The sequence below is a fragment of the Scomber scombrus genome, chromosome 17 (assembly GCF_963691925.1).
Source record: "Scomber scombrus chromosome 17, fScoSco1.1, whole genome shotgun sequence".
In the NCBI taxonomy this organism is placed as follows: domain Eukaryota; kingdom Metazoa; phylum Chordata; class Actinopteri; order Scombriformes; family Scombridae; genus Scomber; species Scomber scombrus.
The window spans coordinates 14,602,172-14,626,682 of record NC_084986.1 but is presented as its reverse complement, the minus strand read 5'-3'; the positions used below and the strand labels follow the sequence as shown (position 1 = coordinate 14,626,682).

Sequence of the window (24,511 nt, the reverse complement as noted above, 5' to 3'; positions counted from 1 at the left end):
TGATATAACTGCCGTTTAAATTCTATAAATACCGTAAAATGCATATAAATCAATAAACAGGTTACGATTAAACAAATACTCAGTACAACATCACTTGACATAACTTACTTATCATTTAAGGACGCACAATAGGAAAAATAAATTAGCCGGGTTGTGTCGAGCTCTGTTTCCCCGTCGAGATCTGTTTCCCCTAGTCCCGCCCCCGTCCGAAATGACCCGAGCTTTGAAAGATGTGTGAGCCTCCTTTCCTATGGAACAGAGGGGGAACAGTATCTGATAGTAATATTCCAAGCTGTCAGGATGCATTCCCCCTGTTTTAAATGGTCAAATTTAGTGATATCAGCCTGAAAATCACAGGACTTATCTGTTGTGAGGAAAGAAGTCAGCAGTATGAATTTGAAAGATGTGTGAGCCTCCCTTCATAGTGAACAGAGGGGGGAACAGTATCTGACAGTAATATTCCAAGCTGTCAGGATGTGCTTTGCCTGTTATATGGAGCTGCATTTAAGACATATATGATAAAATAGCTATTTAAATTTAGCCTATAAATGAATGAGCACACTTCCTTCCAAAAGTCCATAACATTCCAAATTTAAAGTCTCTCACAAAATAATATTTTTTATTGATAGAAATAACAGTCGTTGGTTGTGTTAATAAAGACATAAAAACGCAAACATATGTGCAGTTTAAAAATATAACTAGACAGTCATGAAATTTGCGCGCTTCCTTCGCCCTTCGGGTCATTTAGGACGGGGGCGGGACTAGGGGAAACACATCTCGACGGGGAAACAGAGCTCGACACAACACCGGCTTCATAGCGTGTAACGCATTAACCGGACGGGAAGGAAAGCATGGCAACAACAAACTTAAGTTCCGCCCTCAGTGTTTCTAACAACACCAAATATGACTCTATAATGCATAGCGGTCAATTGCCTATGCATGGGCATAAATACTCAGACCTCTTTTGTGTATTATTTGAATAAAATATCAATGTTAAAATAAAATATTCAATTATTTAGGAAAAGTCACGGTACTACAGGTAAATGGGTTTTATTTCAACAAAGTTATGACACTGAAAAATTCAACAACGGACAAAATGACTGGTTCTAGTATTAAAACTACTTGTTACTTCGTGTGCAGCCAATTCACATGATCAACTCTACATTTTACTGCTTCGCTGCTTAACAAGTATGGGTCAGAGATATCGCTCTGGTTTGGATGAATGAACTTGTAACCGGACACCCCTCAATGTGGGCGGCGTAAAACTGCAGTCAGGGGCCGGTCAGAGGCAGAGCGATAGATAGATGTTCTATCTATCGCTCTGGTCAGGGGCTTCTCGAAAAAAAATAGCGCGCGACCGCTAAGTTTTTGTTTTACCGGAAGTGGTCACCTGCTGACGCGTGACGTCTTTCCTTCATCAGTTTCAGCACGCTAACATCCAACATCAGCTTTAGTAATATTATTGTTTATAAGACTAAACGTGCACATTTTTCTCTCTAGCGGATAGCTACTAACTTGATAGAGAGGTGGTACTAATGTCTGTTTAATGCGGTTCAGCCCAGTTGGGAAATTAAAATGTAATTAATTACTTTATAACAGGCAGGTCGACGTTAGCGGTTAGCTTTATTAGCCATTGATTGCCCGGTGAGCACAAAGGCCGTGCACTTCGCCTCGCTTTTTAACAATGTATCCTTCCTGGGGAAATTACGGTGCACCCCCGTCGCAAAACTATGGAGGGTCTGGGCCCCGTAAGCAGCTGCCTGGCGGTCACACCGGCCAACCGGCACCAGGGTTTGGTGGCTTCGAGGCCTCATCCGGCGGCTCCCTGATCTCCAGCCTGCAGGAGCAGCACATCCAGCAGATGCAGCAGCTACAAATGCTCCACCAGAAACAGCTACAGTCCGTGTTACATCACAGCAACGCCGCTAGTGGGTACGGTGGTGGACACTCAGCTGGATATCCAGGGTCAGCGTGGCAGTCAGAGGGATCAGGACATTTAGACGGCGGTGTCGGAGCTCAGTCATATTACAAACCATCAGAAGACCCTGCCCCTCAGCCGGCTAGAGGTGCCCCAGGTCCTCAAGATCATCCGCAGCCTCCTCCGCCGCCACCACAACCGCACCCCAAGGAGCCACAGCCGATTCCTCCTCCTCCGGATCCCCCTTCATCCAAGCCGCCAGAGAACAGCGCTGCTCCCAAAGAGCCCAATAAGAAGGACTCATCCACGACAGAAGACGACAAAGCCTTACCATTGCAGGTAATGTCTTCTCTCTGTTTGTCTTGAAACGTTATAGTGCAAAATAATACCACTTTCATCAAACCATGTAATGTTTTAGCTAGTTGCACAAGTAGTGTATCAGTTTTCTATAAAATTCACTTAAGTACAGTTATTACAATAACAATAACAACATTATTGTTATTAATAACATGAAAATGCAAATAAATAACAGACATATGGTTTTTTGTAGGCTCCTGCTGTGTGTCAATGAATCACTGGCAGTGTGAGGTTGGGATGCCCTACCTATCCACAGTGACTGCAGCTTGACAGAAAAGGCATAGTCAATGTGGATAGGTGAGCATGGACATCCTGAGCGAGCTGTCAAAATATTCCCCAAATTTCTCTTTTAAACACATGATATATTTACATTTTCTGTGATCAATGATCTCACAAAGCACTACACTACTTCAGTGTACTCTGACTGAAAGCTACATTTAAACTTAAATATTTTGGTTTTTGCTGATAATTAAGACTGTCCATAATGTCTGCATACGTTTTTGACAAAAAGTGCAGAGCTGCCCAGCTGTCGCAAATGTCTGAATTGTGCTCCAAATCTTGTTGTTCACTAACTTAAAGCTATGTGCTCCTGTATCATATAGAGTAATATAAATATCAGACCACACTCACTGTACATAACATTCATTCGTATATGTAACAATCCCAGTGACAATTTCCCAACAAATCACATTTTTATTAATGTGTAAATACAAGCTAGGAGTATGCACACACATCCAAGCCAAAGAGGGCAGGTGCTGGGCTGAAAGTGAACGAAAGCTGAAATAAATGTACACACAGCTCACACACTTCAGGCCTCGAATGTCCACTAATAAGTTACTTCACCAAGGTGTGTACCTTTTTTAAATTATCTCACTCTTTCTAATTAAGTTTAATACAGCAGATAGCTGCAGGTGATTTCAGAATGAAACAGCAGATACTAATAAGTGAAATTACATGGCGGTATCTTTGTGTGGAGAAAAAATATTCTTGTCCTCTGTGGCTTTCTTTTTGCGAACTGTACCCATACAGTATAGAAAAGGTAAAGTAAGTGAAGTAAGGTATAGAAACCAGACAGTCCAGTCTGGTCAGTATTATGTTCTGGCTGTGTAAAGATTTGGCATGTGCAGGCTGAAGATCATTAATTACTTGGTTATTAAAATGTAGTCTGTTACTAATCTATTGCTCATTGTTAAAATCTTCAATTGGCAACAGTTTAAAATAAATGTGCACTTATAATGATGCCTGTGTCTTGTCTATGCTGTAAATTAAATTAGCCCATATAGATTAACCAACCGAGTTTCAGCTTGTTACCCTTGTCGACATCTCATGTGCTTTATCTAACCAGTGTCCTTACAATTGTTTCGCTCAGGAGCAACAGCAACTTTGGTACAAGCAACATCTACAGAATTTGCAGAAGTTAAAGCAGGAGAAGGCCAAACAGAATCTAAAAGATGGTGATGGTCTTACTCCACCACCGCCCAAGGGCCAAACCGTTCCTCCTCTTCCCCCATCGGAACCACCAAAAAATACACCACCTCCACCCCCTCCAAAAGAGGAGCCGCCAGCACCACCTCCACCACCCACAGAGGTAAGCATGCCTAACATCTCCAAACTTGCCTAAAACATTGCTTTAAACCCAGATTGAGATGTTTAAATCATGTATATTTGATGGACAGAAGGCCACGACACATGAAATGAAAACATTTTTTCCGTCACTCAGACGCTTATGTTAATGGAGTGGAGCAAACACCTGCAGTAACAAACGAGACTGGTTGACCAACACATACTGCAGCATAAAACACCTTAAACCAAATCTGAGGTGAAGAAAATAACTCAGTGCTCAGTCTGTTTCACCTCAACAACCCTGCACCCACTCAGCGTGTGGTACAGCAATGTTTTTCCCTGGAGCTAATGGTGCAGCAGAGAGGCTGCTCTCCACTGCTGGAGACATGACGCTAATAACAACACAGTGGCACACTCTGCCCTCAGTCTGTTATTTTTATACAGGCAAGTGACTGTAGGATGCTCTCAAATTAATTAATTCAAATGCAGTTAACTTTTTAAAATAAAAAGGCTGCCGACTATTCATCTTATCTGCCAGTTATGTGTTATACTGTTTTCCAGTGGCCTAAAAACTTTTTTATTTTTTATGTATCAGTAATCAGTTTATCGTCAAATCAAAGCCATCTGAATCAGAATCGAATTGTGAGGTTAGGGATTTCCTGACCCGACAGTAATGTATAAATTGAGGATGTAATAGGTTGAGATGCTTCAAGATGCATCACAGGTGAATCGTAATCAAATCAGTTACAGTGAATATTCACACCACTAATAATCACAGCGTTCCACCTAGAATGTTTTGACAGCGCACTACTTAGCTGTAGAATATTGGAATGCTTGAGAAACAGTTTAGAGTAGGAATCAATCTAAATAATAATAAACAATTAAATTATTATAATAAAATATAGTAATAAAGGCATAGGTCCCGTGCTAGTATTTATATGTAAATAAATTGGATTTTACTGATGTAAAGATGCTTGAAAATGCATCACAAGTTCATCCCAAATTCTGTCCAGTGCAGACTTTTTTAATTGGGACAGTTGCACTGTAACAATTTTTGCGGGTGCCTTTCTAGTGTCTATTGGGCTGGGAATCGCTTGAAATGTATTCTACCTCAGTATCAATACCTGCGTTTTGGCATCTATACTACATTTTCTAGGCCCCTTGCTTTGCTGATTTAAATTTCTTTTTTTTTTGTTAATTTCAAAATAAGTTAAGCTTCCTAAATGCCTCAGTGTTTTATTCAATATACGATCATTTTGTGCCAACCTTCCAGACAGTTTGCGATTCTTTGTTCTCCAGAAACAATGTGAGCAGTACTCAAAATGTATGTATGTGAGTTTTATACCGAGGCTTGTTAGACCAAAGTTACACACTGTTTGTTTAAAGTGGCATCAATAATGCCTTCCCACCCTCTCAATTTTGTCCACTATGTCAAAAATGTTCTTTGTGATATACAGGTTTATGCTTTGCTTCAATCTTGCTTTGTTTGTGTTTTAAAGCCTGACAGTGTGCAAGACCCAGAGGAAGCTGCCCGCCTCCAGCAGTTACAAGCTGCAGCAGCACAGTGGCAGCAGGTGCAGCAGCAGAGAGCAAGTATACAATACCAGGCGCTCATGCAACAGCACGAAAAGCTTCAGCAGATCTTGGAAAAGTACCAACAGCTCATTCAGCAACCTCCAAACCTACAGGTAGGTAAAAAAGGACTTTACAGTAGCTGTCAAAGAAACTACAGTAGTAAAGACACTATATTTGGCAACTACTGTATAACTGTGTTTTCCATTTTCCATTGTCTTGATGACCTGTACAGGAAATGAAAAGTGAAAAGAAATCCTAGTATTTTTTGTGGAAAGACTGCTTAAGAGCATGAAGAAGCTGCAACAATTGGTATCTGAAACCCAGCAGCATTTTGGAGACTTATAAGTTTTCTTTTTAGGTGTAATGTCTCAGTTTCTTTGTTCTGCATGTACCCACCTATAACACTTAAAACAAAAATGAATGGCATCCTCTCCTTTATGTCGTTTGTCGCAGACAATGTCTGTTGAAATGCAGCTGAGGCACTATGAAATGCAGCAGCAGCAGTTCACTCCTTTATTCCAAGACTGGGAGCGTTCCTTCATCCTGTGGTTTGAGCAGTTCCGGACATATCCCCACAAAGACCAGCTGCAGGAATATGAGCACCAATGGAAGCAGTGGCAGGAGCAGATGAATGCCACTAATGCACATCTTCAAGAACGCCTGGCCACTCTTACTGCCATGGTGCCGTATGCCTCAAACCAGTTTAAAAGTGGGATGGGTTTGGGACAGTATGGCCAGTACCCTGGACAAGACGTGCAACTGCAGCAGCAGTCAGTAAATCCGGGTATGCAGCATTCCCCTGCTGCTGTTGGTCCCAGATCCCAAGGTCCACCACCCGCTGGCTTTGGGCCTCATTCAGAAACACCTGCTGGACTCCCAGTGAGAGGACCTGGGTCTGCTGGCATAGGTGTCAGACCCCCAGGTCCCCCTCCTGTTCAGCCACCAAGCTTCAACAATGTCAGAGGTCCCCGGTAAGTACGAATTTTTAGAAGATAGTGTCATTGGTGTTGTAATGTTTGTTTATTTTAATAAAAAAACACCTCTCAAAAGACAAATGTTTGATAAAAATCTGTTGAACTATTTGCATTTAAGGTGGTAATTGAAATAACTAACAATGCTTTGTGTTTATAATGATGTAGAATATTGCATTGTGGTGTTGGGCTACCATTGAATGTCCTTAAAAGAAAGCATATCTCAATAATATTCCCCACATTTTTTGTTGTCTTCATTTTTCCAGAGGAAATAACCCAAGATTTGACCAGCCACAAAAAGGTTTTGATGGTCCACCAAGATTTGACCAGCCACAACAGCGCTTTGATAGTCCTCCCAGGTTTGACCAACCACCGCAGCGCTTCGATGGCCCCCTTCGATTTGATCAACCAAGACACCGCTTTGATGGTCCCCCCAAATTTGACCAACCAAGACACCGCTTTGATGGTCCCCCCAAATTTGACCAACCACGGCAGCGCTTTGATGGTCCCCCCAGATTTGACCCACCACAATTTGATCAGACTCTAAGAGGAAACCAACCTCGATTTGGGCAGCAGCCTAGGTTTGAACAGCCCCCAAGGCACCCTGGCCCTCCACCTCATTTTGAACGCCCACCTGTGCCCCAGCAAAAACAACAGCAAGGTCCCCAACTGAAGGCAGAACCAGTCACTAATCAACATGCCAACATCGATTCCAGGGTTCCAGGAAAACCAGCTGGGCAGCCAGAAAAAACGGAATCAGAATCAGGTGATAAGGCCAATGCTGAAGACATGACAGATGACAACGTGCTCGGAGCTGATGGCTTTTTTGTTCAAAGTGACCCCATTCCACAAACATTGAAAACAAACACAAACTCGGAGGAATCAGATGCTAAAAATGCTTCTGAGAATAGTACTAAACCCAACGACAAACCGTCCCTTACTGCACCTTCACTTTCTCTTGTGGCATCAAAAAATGCTGCTGCACAAAATTCTCTCAAACCAGAGGGGCTATTGACAAATACCAACAAACCTCCAGTGGTTCCAAATCCCCCTCAAATCCAAAAGGAGCCGCAAGCTCCTGGACAAATGCAACCAAGACCAGAGCTTCCAAGGCCCCCACCTGGTAGGGGACGAGGACAGCCCATGGTACCTGTCCAAGTACGAGGACGTGGGCAGAGGGGGCGTGGGGATTTTAGGAAACCAAACACTGGGCCGCAAGGGGAGGACATGGGTGAAATGCCATATGACTACATGCCATCTGAAGAGAACTTGAGGATGCCAGAAGAGCAGGAAGAATATCCCTGGCAAGATCCTTCATATGAGGAGTTTGGTGAGGATTCTCAGGTGCCCCCTGAAGAAATGTGGATGCCAGAGAATCACCACTTCCCAACAGAGGAAGACTACTATGAAGAGCCGGTAGGAGGACTCCCTATGGGCAGAGGAGGACACCCAATGATGAGAGGAGGGCCTCCTAGGGGACGAGGAGGTCCACCTATGGGTAGAGGTGGGCCACCTTTGGGCAGAGGAGGTCCACCTATGGGTAGAGGGGGATTGCCTTTGGGCAGAGGAGGTCCACCTATGGGTCGAGGTGGTCCCCCTATGGGGAGAGGAGGCCCACCCATGGGAAGGGGGGGCCCACCAATGGGAAGAGGAGGACCACCCATGGGAAGGGGATGCCCACCTATGGGAAGAGGAGAACCAATGGACAGGCACTGGGAAGAACCTGAGTCAGCGGAGTACTCAGAGGAAGGAGACCCTTATTGGGGAGACAGAAGACCTCCAATGAGAGGCATGAGACCCCCATTTCCACCTGGCCGGGGGCGTCCACCACGCGGTCATCCTGGTTTCATGCACCCAGGACGAGGACGCCCCCCTCACCCAGTGCATGGACCGATGGATCACGAGTCATTAGGCCATGGAATGGACACTGATGGTTCTGAAATGGATCCAGAGGGGCACCCCATGTACCATGGACATGACCCACCAATGCATCCAATGCATCCTGATGTAGGAAGAGGCAGGCATCATGTTCCTCCACCACCTCATGAAATGATGGATCCTTTGGGGGAGCCATTGTATGATGAAACAACGGAGAGAGAATTAGGGTGGCAGCCGCCCCATGGCAGAGGTCCTCCTAGGCCTCCACATGAGATAATAGAAAGGGGAGGAATGAGGAGGGCACCTATGGGTCGAGGAATGGCTAGAGGCATGTGGAGGCCAGGTCCAGCACATGAAGGATTTGAAGAGGAATATAATGAGCGTTACGTTGAGGATTATGATCATGGGGATGATGGTTATCGGTGGCGGCCACCGCGGGACTGTCCTCCTGATGACTATCGACATGATGCCAAGTACTACGAGTCCGAATGGGATAGAGAGCGTGCTCCTCCTGAAAGGGACTATCCCACTCGCATGCCACCACCAGAGCCCTACAGAGATGGTCGTTGGTTAGATGAAAGAGAAAGCGGTCACCCATATCCATATGATGAGCGTGAAAGAGGAAGAGGAGAACTTAGAGTCCGTGAGTACAAGGATGAGCCACCATATCGACAGGAAGAATCGCCATACCCACCACCAGGCCCTACAGAATGGGATAGGCATTCAAGACTTTCTCCACCAACAGAAAGAGGGTATCCTCCTGACTATCAGGACCGCAGACCCCGCTATGAGGACCGCAGGGAAGAGCCTCCTTTGGATATGCATCCACCCCATGCTGCACCTGGTACAAAATTGCCAGAAAGCTCAGTTGATCCAGCCACACAAGAAGCAAGTGGAGCTAATGTGCTTGCCCTCTCCCAACGTCAGCATGAAATCATCTTGAAAGCTGCTCAAGAGCTCAAACTGATTAGGTAACTTCTAGTCTTTGATTACTGATCAATACATTGCCAGCTGACCCTGACTTGACTGTAGTGTTGTCTTTTTAATTTTTTTTGCCAAAGATTGAAATATGTGCCTACTCTTTTCACACTGTTGAGATTGATGCAGAAGGCTGTGCTTTGTCTTTGTTGCAACTCTTCCATTTTTGCTAGAATACCACCTACTTAATACCACCTACTTTTCTTTGTAGTCTAATTAATTTAGGGAACTTAACTTTACTTCCTTGCCTTAACATTTTGGCCTACAGGGAAATGCAAGAGGGGAAGACCCCTGGTACTGATCCTCAGCCTGCACCAGCTGACATCTTACCTGAGCTTCCTGCTGGTCTCCTTGGTTTGGAGATACCACCAGATGTCAGAAATGTTCTGAAGGTAAATAACTGTCACAATTGTATCTACAGTAAATATTGGTTGAAAGCATGTTGGTTTCGTGGCATGCAAGTAGTAGTATTTTTCATACATTTTTCTCAAATTGTGTTTTTGCTTTGACCTCAAATCTGATTCTTAGGGCATGACTGCAGCTGCACAGACAGCTCCAGCTGAAACACTGTCTTGGGATACTAAACCAGCTACCACAGATTACCAATCCTCCCTCACTGTGGCACCCATTCCTTCAGTGATTCCAAAGACTGTGGACTATGGGCATGGACATGGTATGGGCAGCAAAGAGGAACACTTTAACACATTTTTAACAGATTCAACATTTCATCACAGGTTTCAGGACATTGTTGGTAACAGTAACACTCTTTTGCAGAGCCTGGTGCCACTGTTGAGCGGATCTCTTATGGTGAGAGAATTGTGTTAAGGCCTGACCCGATACCATCAGACAGGGGCTATGAAAAAGGTGAGTTTCAACACTGTAAAGCTGATATTTCTGTTCTCAAACAGATTACTTTACAATTTTCTAACCCATGTTTATTCATGAATTATTTACTTCTCATCCTAGAACCTCTTGGTCCCAGAGATCCTTATTGCAGAGACTCATACTATGAGAGACGACCATCAGACCCTTACATGGACCGCCGGGAGTACAGCAGAGATAGGGAGTTATACAGAGAAAAGCCTGAATATGAACGAGAGAGATATGAGAGGGAACGTTACCCACCAAGAGACAGAGATGACAGGTAACATGTCCTCAGTGGTTATGACACCCTTTTTTTCCCATAACAATTGGGAAGTGCTATGCTTCTGTACATTTGTAATATTGTTTTCTGTGTGTCTGTTTTTGATTCAAGCACACATTCCATGGTTGAAGAAAGGTACTATATCACATTGTGTCATACATTGTGATTAGTCATCAGTGTGTGCCAGTTTGACACCAGAAATTGTTGAGAAAATGAAACTTTATCATCACCATTCTCTTTGTAGATCCCCACTGGCACCTTCTCTACGCTCAGGATACAGGGAAAGAGAACGGGATCTTCGAGAGAAGGAACGAAGTGGCAGTCGTGATAGAGATGACTACTATGGAAGGCCTGGCTACGATAGACCTCCATACGAGCGCACTGGACTCGACCGTGGTGGGCCTGAGCGTTATGGCCATAGCTCCTCACCTTACAGTATGTTCAGTCTTATGTCAGTTAACAGATATTTATTCATATAGCACATATGGGAGATTTCCCCTGAAACTTGTCGCAATTTACAAGTTTGTTTCTCAGTTACTAAAATGAGCTTTGTTACATGATGGAAGATATGGAATGAAACAATGTATGATGAGGGAAGTAAATCTATAAAGGAAAAAATACTATTAAGAGAAATACTTCAATTGCAAATAATATTATACAGTTGACAGAAGAAGTTATCCAGAGGACAGAGGGCCACCTGCTGCACCACCTCTTCCGCCTCCACCTCAGCCACCCCCACGAGTTGAGAAGAAGCCAGAAATTAAGAACATTGATGATATCCTCAAACCACCTGGCAGATTAACTCGGCCTGAAAGGGTACTTACTGCTGCTGCAGTGTTTTTTCTAGGTGAAAGAATATCAAATTGTAAGTGTATAATATTGAGTTCTAATTTGAGTAATATTTTATAACAGATTGTCATCATAATGAGAGGGCTTCCGGGGAGCGGAAAGAGCCATGTTGCAAAGCTTATACGGGTGAGTGGTGTCATACCAGCAAATCATGGTGTAAACTGAAAGAGCAGGTTTACGTATTTTAATGTCTTTTGTAACAAAGCACATAGTAATATGCATTTTTTTCCTTCTATCTTATTTATAATATTAAGGATAAGGAAGTGGACTGTGGCGGTGCCCCACCAAGAGTTCTTGTTTTGGACGACTATTATATGACAGAGGTTGAGAAAGTTGAGAAAGATCCAGACACAGGGAAGAGGGTCAAAACCAAGGTTAGTCTGACATACAACAATGGCAAAGTGTGGCTTTAATATAGAGTTGAAAACCAAACATCAGTAACAGCTTTATCTAACAAAAAAAACATCTCTTCTAGGTCCTCGAGTATGAGTATGAGCCAGAGATGGAGGATACATACCGAAGCAGCATGCTTAAAACATTTAAGAAAACTCTGGATGACGGCTTTTTCCCCTTCATCATTTTAGACACCATTAATGACAGGGTTAAACATTTTGATCAGTTCTGGAGCGCAGCCAAAACGAAGGGCTTTGAGGTGAGTTGTTTGTTCATGAGACAAACAAATGTTCCAGTCTGCCCTTTGCTAAAGAGTTTGTCTTTTCTTGTTTCAAGGTGTATCTTGCTGAAATCACTGCGGACACTCAGACTTGTGCAAAGAGAAATGTCCACGGGCGGACACTAAAAGACATACTGAAGGTCTGTAAGATGAATTTGCTACTTTACATGCATTTATTGTCATGGTAATGTCGACGTAAGTACATAAATGTCACGTACACCTCTTAATGGTGGACTTTGTACACAGATGTACAACAACTGGGAGCCCTCCCCACGTCATATGGTGCGCTTGGATGTCCGGTCCCTGCTACAGGATGCTGCTATAGAAGAGGTGAGTACATCAAGACTTTACTCACATTGTATTCCTCCGGTCTCATTTTTTTCAAATGTTTGGGCATTGTTATACCATCATTAGAGATGACTTTAGAGAGATGACAGGAGATTAGGTAGGGGGAGGTGATATGCATCAAGGGACCACAATTGGTCTCAAACCACGAAAGCTGAGGTTCTGGGTTGGCGTCCCAGCGGCACTGTATCATTAATTGACCCAATTTAATGTGCTTCTGTTATTAGGTGGAAATGGAAGACTTCAATCCTGATGACGAGCCCAAAGAACCCAAGAGAGAAGAGGAAGAAGAGGGTGATCTGGTAGGACATCAAAAGCTTCAATTTATTGTTGTCAGAGTCATTGTCCACTTATTTGTATTTCCATCTCCACTAATCTAATAATAGTTTTTAGTCTTTAACTATGTTATTGTTTTGTGTTTTAATCGGTAAAGTGAAGTTTAAAAATTGGAGATTGACATTGACAAAGTAGGTGATAAATAATTGAAAGTAGTAAACCTATTGCAGTTCATTTTTAGGGTTTTATACATTTTATTAGTGATCTTTTTATATATATATTTTTTTTTTGACGCTGTATAGTATGTTTATGTGTTAATTATCAGGTTTACAAGGAAGACGAGAGCAAAACAGAAATATAGGGAAGCAGGACGGAAACAGTCAAAATACTTCAGTGAAGTTATCCTAAAATAAAATCAGAGTGACATGAACTCTTCTTCTTTAGAAAAACAGTTATGTCATGTCAGGAAAAGTGTTCCCACTTTTAGACTGTTGGATCAAGTTTGGATTTTCATTTATTGTAAGGCACATTTTTATTCAAAGGACCTAAAATACATAAATACAAAATTAAAACTGCAATAATTTAATCTATAACAGGTATTTTGAGAAACAAAACAAAGTTAATTTATTTCTATTTAATCCATTTTAAAATTTCTTTTATGAAATGTGTTCTTGTATAATATGTTTTCCATTCATATATAATCGGTTAAATATTCATAATACTTAAAATATTTCACAAGAAATAAATGGGTGACATTTGCTTGCCTGCTAAATACATATTTGTACATATCGTCTTTTAATATAAAAAATATTTACAAGTAGACGCTTTGGTTTTAGGGTTCACAACGTTACTGATGAAATTTGAGAAATCAAATTTTAGAAATGTTTAAGATTGAATTAGTTTGAATTTAATTTAATTAGCTGTACTGCTTTTGATCAAATCAGAGTGATGGACTCCATGGAATGAACAGATAAAAGGCCACTGGTCGTGCCTCGTTAATAATAATCAAACACCTACATTTTTTTCTGCTTCACCCAAAATATCTTTTACTAAATGAATACTCATAGTTTTGTGTTTGTGTGTCCTTACAAATGTTTTAAACATGCCAGGAGCAACCAGTTCCTTACATGTTATATACATACAAACATTATTACGGGCAATGAATCATCTACAACAGCTAAACTGCTGCATTAATTTACAAAGGATCTTCAGTGAATAAGAATACACATGCATTTAATCTGTCTCGAACAGATGAGGGGAAAAATGTGTTTCTCAGCAAAAATCTTTGTTACCATTTAACCATTCAGCATTTTTATAAAGGTTCTTAAGGTTGAATCAATTATATCATATTTTCTTACAAAACTATACTGTTTTGTTGGATAACTCTATGGTTATTGTGTACATTAACATCTTGAGCTTATGCAAGCTCCATGTATGGAAATGAATAACAGTATTTGATTAGAATTTTTTTTTTTTATTTACTAAAGATTCCCTTCAAACATACATAAAATACTCTGCTTCAATTAATAGTTTGTGTCTAATATGTGTCCTCCACAAATTAATTTTAAGTACTTAAAAAATTCAGAATATATGAATATGCAAATATGTTTAATTTTAAATAACAAAAGATGTCTCCTTCTTCACTGTAAAGTCCATTCTCAGCGTGTGCCTCTCAGAGGCTTCAAGTTTCCACATCACACTTGTGTAAGTTGCATACTGGATAGGGGTGTGACGATACACTCAGCTCACGAGACGAGACACGATATTGGGTTCACGAGATCGAGACGAGATTTTAACACTATTTTTAACAACTTCAATGAGGAAATATATGACTGGTCTTTTATATGAAATTCACAAAATGCAAAATCAATGCAGGTGTATTTTGAAATGTTTTAACTAATCATGTTGTAATGAATGTCACTTCTTCAGTTCTACTCTTTAAGTATGAATTATCATATGCAGTATGCAATATTATGAAAGCACTGTAAAAGGTTTCCCCATATAGATAGATATTTTATAGACTGATAATTTTGATATTTATGGAAATAACAACCATAAATACCAAAATTATATACAATCACAAATACCAAAAAGTGAATTATAAAGAATAGGAACAATTCTAGTATATAAATGTAAATGAAATAAAGAATCAAATGATCACAAATTATAACATATTGCTAATAAAAAAACACAGAAATAAAAGTAAATTGCACAAATCCTATATCACACAAATACACAAGTAGAACAACATAATAAATTGTGTTATAATTTGGTAGTGTGACTCATTTTAATTTTTGCATCATTAGGCCCCCATAGCTGCACTAGCTTCCCTCGCTCCTCCCACCTCAGGCTATCAGTGTAGAGACCTGAGGTTAACCTACAGCTGCTCCTCTCCCCATCTTCTACTGCTGACTGTGAGATCTTCTCAGCAGGTAGAAGCTATAACAAGCTTAATGATCCACACCTGACATTATAAAAAGAAGACATAATGTGAAAATGAGCAATAGTAAACCGACCGTCTTTTTTTTTTGGTGTGGGCCCTTAATACTGCTTCGCGAGACAACATTCACCTCGACGGGAAATAACGACATGTTTCAATCTCGCAGTACGAGATCTCATCACACCCCTAATACTGGATAATGATTACACCAACATTACTCCAACATTGTTGTGATATTATAAATCATGCTCATAAGTACATGTTTTAAACTCAGATTTTCAAAGAGCACAGACACATTTTCTGTCTTCAGCAGATGAATGTGAAAACATGCTTCAAGTGTCAAACTCAGCACGTGTACCACTGAAGCTCAAATATCCAAATAACTGGCTGGTTTGCATTATATCTCGACTGTAAAAAGCAACATGTTAAAATCAATGCAGAACTTTCAATCTCAGTCCCCTGACGATCCAGAATGGGTACTTCATAATGTTCGATCTTGGGGCCTCCACTTTTCAGGGTGTACAGAAATGATTTAACGACATCCTATAAAAGAGCTGGTTGTCAAATGTACACTAATGACTGTGCATTTCAGTATTTAAAATTGCAGTTTTGGGTGGTCTTTTTCTATGTATCAAAACACTTTTCAATGCTTTTTTTTTTTTTTTTTTTTTTTTTTACATGCTCTGGTACTTATTTACATTGGTGTTGAGAAAAATGAACAACTTGAGATTCACCCCTATATATGCTCCAATAACATGATAGATTGCTTTGTAGACCATTCTTGATTGAAAATCAGATAACCAAGGCAGTGTTCAGACCGACATTAGCTCTGCATAAAAAAAAAAACACAAAAAATCCCACAGCCCTCTCATTCACTGAATTGGGGCATTGCACATTGCTCCAGCAAAACAGGGCAGGTTCAAAGACACATGACTTAAAAACTTAAAAATTAAAAAAAAGGAATAGGGAATACAATTTAAAACAGGGCCTTCTTAAAGCCAGATTGATTTTAAAATGTTAAATGTGCATGTCCATATAAATGAATTATATCACTTACCATAAAATGATAACTGGCTGCTTTAGATTGTTTTAAAAGCTGTCATTTCTCCTTTTGTTGTAAATCTTTCATGTCATTTCAAATATACTGTTAGGCATAGGATTTAGAAACATTTACAACAAAAGAAAGATGTGGGGATGAGATGGGTCTTAAAGAAAATCCCTATGCAGTACGGTCATAGACAAGATGTCAAGAAAAAGAAAACCTCTACACTATCTAGATTATAAATTAATTTACAATGTTTTTGTTTTTTTTAATCAATGTGTGTCAGGTCCACCAGGGCCTTGTGTCCCTCAGAAGTCCTCAGAAGTTAGAGGTATCAAGGAATCTGCAGCAAAATTACTTTTTTTTACACATTTCCACTATAAATGCAAAATAAATATTCCTTTGTTTGGAAAGAATGAAGATTTATATATTTGCTTTAGATTAACATAAAAAGAATCATACAAAATTGTCTCCAAACAGTTTCCACGAGAAATTAAAGTTTATGATCGACGGCTTCATTGTTGTCTACAGAGCATCTATATTGAGTAGCAGCAAAAAACAGTGCACCTGTGCCTTTGACCCTGAATGCTTCAATAATATTAATTATAGGAGTTCAAGCCACTTCATGTTGACTTGAAACTAATTAACATTTATATAACAATATGTTTATCATATTGAAAAACATCATTTTTATATTTCCTCTTGAAAGAAAGTAATATTTGTACTGAACCATCACACCATTCCTAAAATAATAAAATATAATACTGTGGCTGGCATCACAGTTAAGTGTGGTAAGGTTCAGCCTGATGTCTTTGTGTCCACTCCTAACTGTGATGTAGAATTGCACGATAGCATATCGTGTGTGTGGACGGAGCGTGCAACAACCACACATGGCAGCACAAGCTAAATATCCATCTTGAATGTATTTGGTCTTTAAATATCTGGATACTTTTAGTGAACATCTCCATAGACAGTGTGTATTCGATGTGTTTAATCTATTTGTGAATAATCAGAACAGATCTTTGAGTCCGTTGTCAGGTAAAGTAACAGGTTGCTTCCTTGCTACTTCCACATTTAGTTCAATGTGTTCTCTATCAAAATGCACCAATGCGTTCATTATATTCACCTCACTGCATTACTTTGCCAAGACTGACTACATGTTTACAAACTGATTTAGTCATCAGCCTTTGGTTTGTACTTTAAAAATTTAAATCAGAGCACCTGAACTGATTAAACCTGAGCAGTTGCTGCAGGAAGTTGAATTTCCAGCAGTGTATGTTTGTCATCCTTATTAGTTTTTTTGTCCCATGTACACATGCTCACAAACAATGGAGCACGCCTGATATAATCCAAAAGGTTTTACGCACATTGAACAATTTTCAAAACACTCCAGTAATCACCTTTTAAATATGCAAAATAAAAGTATCGACTCATTTAAAGCCCCTCAGACCATCCACACAGGTGTTCTCACTCACTATGCCCAATTATACTTCCTGTCTAGACTGTGGTTTACAGACTATGATCGACATCTCTGTGAATCATGTGTCTCCCAGCATATCTCTGCCCACGTTTGCCAAGAGCAAAGGTCTAATCAGGAAGAAAAATGGAAAACGCCTGTGTGGATTTTGCACAAAAATGAAGGTAAAACGTTTTGACTGAATGGATTTCTTTCTAAAAGAAAACCAAACCAACAAAATAAAAATTGATTTAGAAATAAATTAAATGTTAATTTAAAAAAAATGCACAAGCACAAATGTATTTGACATTCTTTGCACATAAATCAGGTGGCTTGTTTTGATTGTTGACTATTTGACATAAGCCTGGATTTTTAAACTTGTTAAAAATGTATCCAGAGTGGTTGTCAAAGCGACAAGACCTCAGGCTGAAATTGTGTAGTAGGTTTCCCCATATAGTGTATAGTGTACTAGTGTAGTAGTCACTTTTGTCAAAAATCAAGTTCGACCGAATTGTGTGACATTTGATATTCGTCCGAATGTAATCAAATAACTGCATACCCCCCCCCCCCAAAAAAACAAAACAAAACAAAAGCACCATAACACAGATTCAAGGTCTGTATCTTTTGTTCATTTGAGCTGCCATATCTTTGTCTGAATGTAAAGTGAAGCTTCATGTTTTTACTGGACAGAACTACAGCGCTGTCCAAAATATCACTAGCTTTACGTACTAAACATAAATTTATTATTTTATTAAGCATCCTCCAATAAATATGAATGTATTAACCTGTAGAAGCGCCGCAGCGATCATTCATAAATTCATATGCCGAAATAACCTATCAAATTTATGAAGTAAACCTACTGCCCAGATCCAGAAACGGCTAAATTATGGCGCTTTTCCATTATACAGTTCTAGCACTACTCGACTCAACTCTACTCGGTTTGGTACCACCAGGCACGTCGTTTTCCATTACTTCGTAGTACCTCCTCAACATGGGCGGGGTCGTCATTGCATGGCTCTCGTTGGATCCTCTCGTCTGCCACCACACACAGGAACGTCTACACCTCGTTGAAGGACCACTGTGTAGTTTTGCACATAGGAGCCACATTAACTCGCTGTAACTCTTGTTGCCGGTATTTAAAAATGGCGGGTTTTGATTCTTGTGTGGGACGTCGCGCTCATGAATCTTCCAGTGACGACACTCTCTGACCAATCAGTGGCCGGCAGTCTTTTGACGTCACATTTTAGTATCAGCTCGGCTCGCTTGGAACCTCGCCAGAGCGGGTACTAAAAAAGTACCAGGTACCAGGTACTATCCCTAATGGAAAAGCAAAAAAAAGTCGAGTCGAGCCGAGTAGTGCTAGAACTGTATAATGGAAAAGCCCCATTAGTGCCTCAGACGTATTGACATTATTTTACACACACATACAGGGTGTGTTGAGGAGGCGTAAGACAACTGCCTTTTGCAAAGTCTACAAACTGCCACATCTTTAACAGCGTAGAACCCAAAATATTTCCAGACACTGCTTTTCAGATGACTTGGGGTTATAATTATCCGCTCAAGGCAGCTGCTCTGCGTGTCTTCCATTTTCGAAACAAAGCATATCATCCGCTTAATTTACAGATGGGTCGAGGGGGCATAGTATAGCCTACAAAACTTTTAGAGCGCCTACTGCTGGATGAAATGGCGAACAACACAATTGAAACAAAAGGCCTAATGTGCTACGGGTGACATTTTAAAATTCGAATTGGTTAATTATATTCCGGACATAATTTTTTGACCTCATGTTTGAATATTGAATAAAAAGTGACAGCCCTACAGTATAGGAGTATTTACACTTTATGTACAAACAATGTCAATACAAACCATGAGCAAAAATAAATGAACTGACTCTGAGTCAGTCAGTTATGGGAACAAAAATCTTGTATTTTATCCGGACATTTTGAAGGAGATGAACAATAGTTATGTAACAGTGCTTTAATCACTTCATCTCTTGGTGTCGAGATTCTTTAAAGTTTCTTTTCATCGTTAAGGTTATCTTGCATAAAATTTACCAGTCGCTTTAAATGAACAGCAGCCTATCTAGAGTAAAAAGGTACCATCTCTTTAAGTGATGTACCATGCCAATGATAATGTATGAGTGCCAATACTGACTTTGACTCATGCTGCTTTCTAAGATTATTTTTATCCAAGACTAACGAACCATCCTGAAACATTTTAAATATGTTTTCCTTTCCTCAAAAATGAATCTTAATCAAGCTAAAAGTATTTGTCTGTACAGACATAATTTGGTGTAGTTGACAACTTTGCTGCGTTGAAGCAGTCCTAAGGGTAAAATGTCTCAAAAACATACATTAGTTTGTATTTACACAGGAAATGGTTAGTGCTGATAGTTAGATGTTTTGCTGTTGTCTAGTCAGCTAAATAGTTTATTGATTTAAAAAATGACAGCTGGGGATTTGTGAGTAAAAACAGCAATGCTTGACAAAGACAGAGCAGATCACTTTGCACCAATATTTTCAATATAAAGATGTTCAGAACTGCAGACTCAGGATAATACGCAAGTTCCTTTGTTCTTTGTAATATTAGGTATCAGTTTATTGCTATGATTGTAATTAGGAAGATTTGAGGGAAATGAATGTACATTTTTTTTATCAAATGTTAATGGTACATTCAAGGCTTTGCCAAACGAGTTGACACAATGCTGAGTAAGCTCATCACCACCAGATAAATCTCTGTATTTCACAGTATATCAGAATGTTTAATCTGGTGCCGGATTTGACAGACTTCCACTAGCAGAGCTGGCTAACTTCAGTTAGCTCTTGGCTAACTTGATGGGGGATACAATAATTAAATTTAGCAGCTCTTCTAGACGTTCTTTCTTTTCTAGAATTGTTTTACAGCAGCGACAGACTAGACTACTGTGGAGTTTATGACATAAGGACGTGTCAACAGCATTTTTGTTATTACTCTCACTGCCAGAAGGGGGAGACAAAAGTCCCTCACTGAAGCTTTAAGTGTGTTGATCACAAACTACAACCTTTTTTAAATTGTTTTAATCCTCAGAATTGAGAGCAGATGGACGTGTGCTTGACAGATTATTTTCAAGAAGACGACTCAGTCTGTGTTCTCCAAAGCAGAGCGCAGCCATTGTCCATTCTTACTTTCATTTTGCACGTAGCTGAGAACAAAGGCTCAGTCTGAACACATTAGTTCCTCTCAGCTTGCAACACTACATCAACAACACTGCATGTCTGTGTTACATTATATTTCTTTGTTAGATAATCTTCTGTGCAGTTTCATCTTGTTGTTTGTCTTTTAACCTTTAAACCAGTCTCCCCTCTTTTCAGCCGACCCCCTTTTCCCTTTCTCTCTCCTCCCTTTATCCCTGTGTCACCCAGATGTTTAACTATTGCAGTGTTTCTTTATATAATATAGGGCTACATTCCAAAAAGCAAATGGGAGATGGACACATCTGAGGCAAAGCTTGGTAGGTATTCACGTTTGATCATCTTTATTATTTAATGACTCATTACCCAATCTTGCACCTCTTTTATCCAGTTGTGTATGTATGTGAATTATGTGACCATGAGGAGAAATGGTCAAACAGTGAATCACACCGTGATTCGTTTTGCCATTCTTTAATCCCCGTCTCTGTGCACACACCAGGCGGCAAAGTGAACTATTTATGTTGTGAATGTTGATTGAAAGATGCCTCAAATTTAACCAAATAGCAATGCTTTAAAAATGTCCATATAACTTAATAATTGGGTAAATGTACTGAGAGAACCAAAAACTCAGGTTCTGGATATGACTAATATGCCTGTAAATGCCAACATGATCGTCATGTCCAAAGCCAGGCAAATGAAGGGAGAAGGGAGAAAATGAATAAGAAACGCTACCCTCTCTATAGTGTTAAGAGAAAGGCACCAGGCCCAAACTTCTCTAACAGAAGTGATGAGTGGTCAATGCTAAAACGAATAATGCCAATCGACTAATTGGCTGAATAAATCAATGCTAGGATGATGAGGTTAAAGTTTTTATGGGAGTGCAGAGGAGACCTGAACGGCAATCTTCCATTTATACAGACAAGCTGGATGGTCTGGGGAGCAGCGGGAAGAGGAAACGAGAAGACATGGCAGGACTGGAGGACTACCTTCAGCTGCCAGATGACTATGCTACACGCATGTCCCAACCAGGAAAGAAAAGGGTAAATTGAAGCACTACGCTACAAAGCTGTTGCTGTGGTCATCTTAAAATGTATTTGACTTTTATTTTTTATATAACTACTACATGGTTGTTTTCAATTTGTTATTACACCTTTTATATAATGTTAAACACAAATAATGTGTTTTAATATAATTAAATTGCATTATTTATAATAATGTTAGCTAGATTACAGCTAAAATGATTTTCATTCATTTCCCGCTCATAACACAAAATCCTGGTTACTGTCCTTTTTGTTAAGGTTCGATGGGCTGATCTTGAAGAGCAGAAAGACGCAGATCGAAAGCGTGCTATCGGCTTTGTCGTGGGTCAAACGGACTGGGAGAGAATAACGGATGAGAGTGGGCAACTGGCACAGAAAGCTCTCAACCGTACAAAGTATTTCTAAGAAGATAATCTTAACCCTCTCTTTTTTCCTTCATGGAAAGGTACGTGTATTACTCTTCTGTCTTACGTTGTTAGGATAGCTGTAGATAAAACTAATGGCTACTAAAAGGTAGAAGACATAAACATAACTAAACATGTATATATCGAATGTGAAAATACAAGTGGTGATTGGTTTCTGAATTCTACCTTTAAAAATGTTTTTTAGATACGTTTTAACAACTTTATATTTGATTTTTCTTATTAAATGTTGGCAATAAGCCATAAGTACACATATTACTGTAAATATACAGTACTGTGTGGGGCAATAGTTTCTTAAATGCAAGACAGTTGAGTAATTTAAGTGTATACGCTTACAATTGAAAGATAGTTTATAGAACTAAAAGAATGTATGAATTTATAGTCCATAAATTTGTTTGGATAGAGTTTTCTATCATATTTTATCACATATAAAGGATAAACTTGATTGCATTAATACCTGTGTGTATCATAATGATCAGTGGTGTCCTTTTTTCCTGCAGGTGTCCAGAATGTGAAAACACTGAAGCTTACTTGCGGTTAAACATGAGACTCATCGAGGTGATATCATCAATAGTTATCAAATTGTTAGTTCTTTCATCAAAAAGCATACAATATATTTTTATTATAATTATTATTATTAGTTTAAAACACACTGATAGTTGCCAGTAAATCTGTAGGCTATGATTCAGTGTTTCTTCTGGTCATGTATTATGTATTCAGTCATGTGTTTTTGCTGTTTTATACTCTTCATGCTTTATGTACTGTACAACAATAAAACTTTCACAAAAATGTCCACTTGGTAACATGTATGAGAGTTGTTATTTGGGCTTCATAACATAACATAATCAACTATTACCTTTTAATTATGTTGCATCATGTGACTTAATGTTTTTAGCACCTGTGATCTGGATGACTGGACAGTATTTTTCTTTCCAAAGAGTCAGTTCAGTGTTTGGACTGCAAGAAGGTATCCACTGCATATCGTTAACTTATAGAGAATTGAAGAGAGAGAGATAAAATGGGAATGTAAAGGGGAAAATGTAAAGTCCTTTCCAATACATGTAAAATGTCCTGATAATACATCTGTCTTACTAAAAGGAAAGTTAATTTTCAAATGGTTGATTGTACCTTTACAGCTTCACACCAGTGTCTATTTCCCTGGTGTAATTTTGAATTTAAAGTAGCAGTGAGTACTGTAAGGTACATTCAGTTTTGTAAAATGTGTCAATATGGTGAACCTAACAGTTTAAACATTTGATTGTTGTTTCATTTTGGTGGCATGTGTTTTATTCAACTGTTACTTTAAATGGCTTGTGAGTCATTTTCAAAAGATCTGGTCTAATGTAACCGCTCGAGTAAAGGACTGAAAAGACCCACTGTCTTTGTAGCCTATACGTATTGTAAATTATATTAAAGGTTTAGAGTAAATATAGAAAAGATGCTGCAGACTCAGCTTTTGTGAAGCTAAAGTTGCTATAGTCCCCAAATATCCAGAAAGGCACATAATTCACTCCTGGTATCGAGAGGAAATGATCCACTTGAATGTTGCGCAATACTTCTGAAAGTTGCATGTTTTAACACAGTGTGATGGACGAAAAGCAAAGTCGTGGAAAATGTAAATGGTTTGTTAAATCACATGGTGATTATGGTTTCTTCAAGGATGTCCACTTATTTTTTGAAGATCATGGCATGCTTTATTAATGACCAGTTGTAAAGTTTGACGAACATTTATAGAGAATGGAAATGGGGACCAAGACAATGGCATACATTTTTTTACAGAGGGTGCAGATCAAGTCAAAATCTCAATGCTGATGAGAAGTAGTCCCCAATTAGATTAGTGAAGCACGTCAATGCCTATTTTCACAATTTATGACAAAATGTCTCATTTGGTTTCCATTCAAAGGTCTCATTTTTCTTTTAACACATTTTTACATTGAAATTTAAAGTCATTCAAAAGATCAAACTGGTTAAACGTTACACTTGCTACACAGGAGTGTTACCACATCACCACAGCAAAGGATCATAACCCACAAGCAACTGCAACATAAGAGCAAGTTAATAAGTACAATGCAACTCCTTTTATTTTTGTTTATGTGTATATTGGAAAAACATTCACGACTAGCCGGTTAGTTTGAAGCAAACTACAAACTGGCTGCACATGTATTTGTGAACAATCTGCAGGTAAAAAGATGGGCTCTGCATGTCCCATTTAAAAATATCTGCTATGATTGTTTGGTGTGTCATTTTATAAATGTACTGTGACAAACTTGTGTATTAAGAAAGAAAAAAAAAAACCTCTTTAAAAACCCTAAAATTGGTGTATTTAAGTATTTTTCTTAGTGATGATAGTTAAAATACCTGACAGTTTGAAGTAGTTATTCGAGACTTTTCATTCCACTTTATATCATTGTTAA

At 39.4% G+C, this 24,511-nt stretch overlaps 1 protein-coding gene across 1 annotated transcript; it reads left to right on the top strand.

The window, feature by feature from the left end:
• The first annotated feature begins 1,443 nt into the window (after positions 1 to 1,443).
• Positions 1,444 to 22,870, top strand: ylpm1 (YLP motif containing 1). Its single transcript, XM_062437480.1, has 21 exons — positions 1,444 to 2,257; positions 3,645 to 3,863; positions 5,338 to 5,526; positions 5,867 to 6,384; positions 6,651 to 9,233; positions 9,509 to 9,632; positions 9,769 to 9,913; positions 10,015 to 10,104; positions 10,207 to 10,384; positions 10,629 to 10,819; positions 11,046 to 11,200; positions 11,297 to 11,359; positions 11,488 to 11,607; positions 11,709 to 11,885; positions 11,963 to 12,046; positions 12,153 to 12,236; positions 12,479 to 12,553; positions 20,904 to 20,955; positions 21,554 to 21,675; positions 21,934 to 22,120; positions 22,598 to 22,870. The coding sequence occupies exons 1-20, from the start codon at positions 1,685 to 1,687 to the stop codon at positions 22,078 to 22,080; spliced, it is 5,889 nt and encodes a 1,962-aa protein (XP_062293464.1). The 5' UTR covers positions 1,444 to 1,684; the 3' UTR covers positions 22,081 to 22,120; positions 22,598 to 22,870.
• The last annotated feature ends 1,641 nt before the right edge of the window (positions 22,871 to 24,511 follow it).

Bases quoted from the DNA above. Each gene is read 5' to 3' on its own strand.
- ylpm1 (XM_062437480.1), top strand. From the start codon at position 1,685: ATGTATCCTTCCTGGGGAAATTACGGTGCACCCCCGTCGCAAAACTAT. The intron at 2,258-3,644 runs GTAATGTCTTCT...TGTTTCGCTCAG, and splicing joins ACAAAGCCTTACCATTGCAG to GAGCAACAGCAACTTTGGTA. The intron at 11,886-11,962 runs GTGAGTTGTTTG...TCTTGTTTCAAG, and splicing joins CCAAAACGAAGGGCTTTGAG to GTGTATCTTGCTGAAATCAC.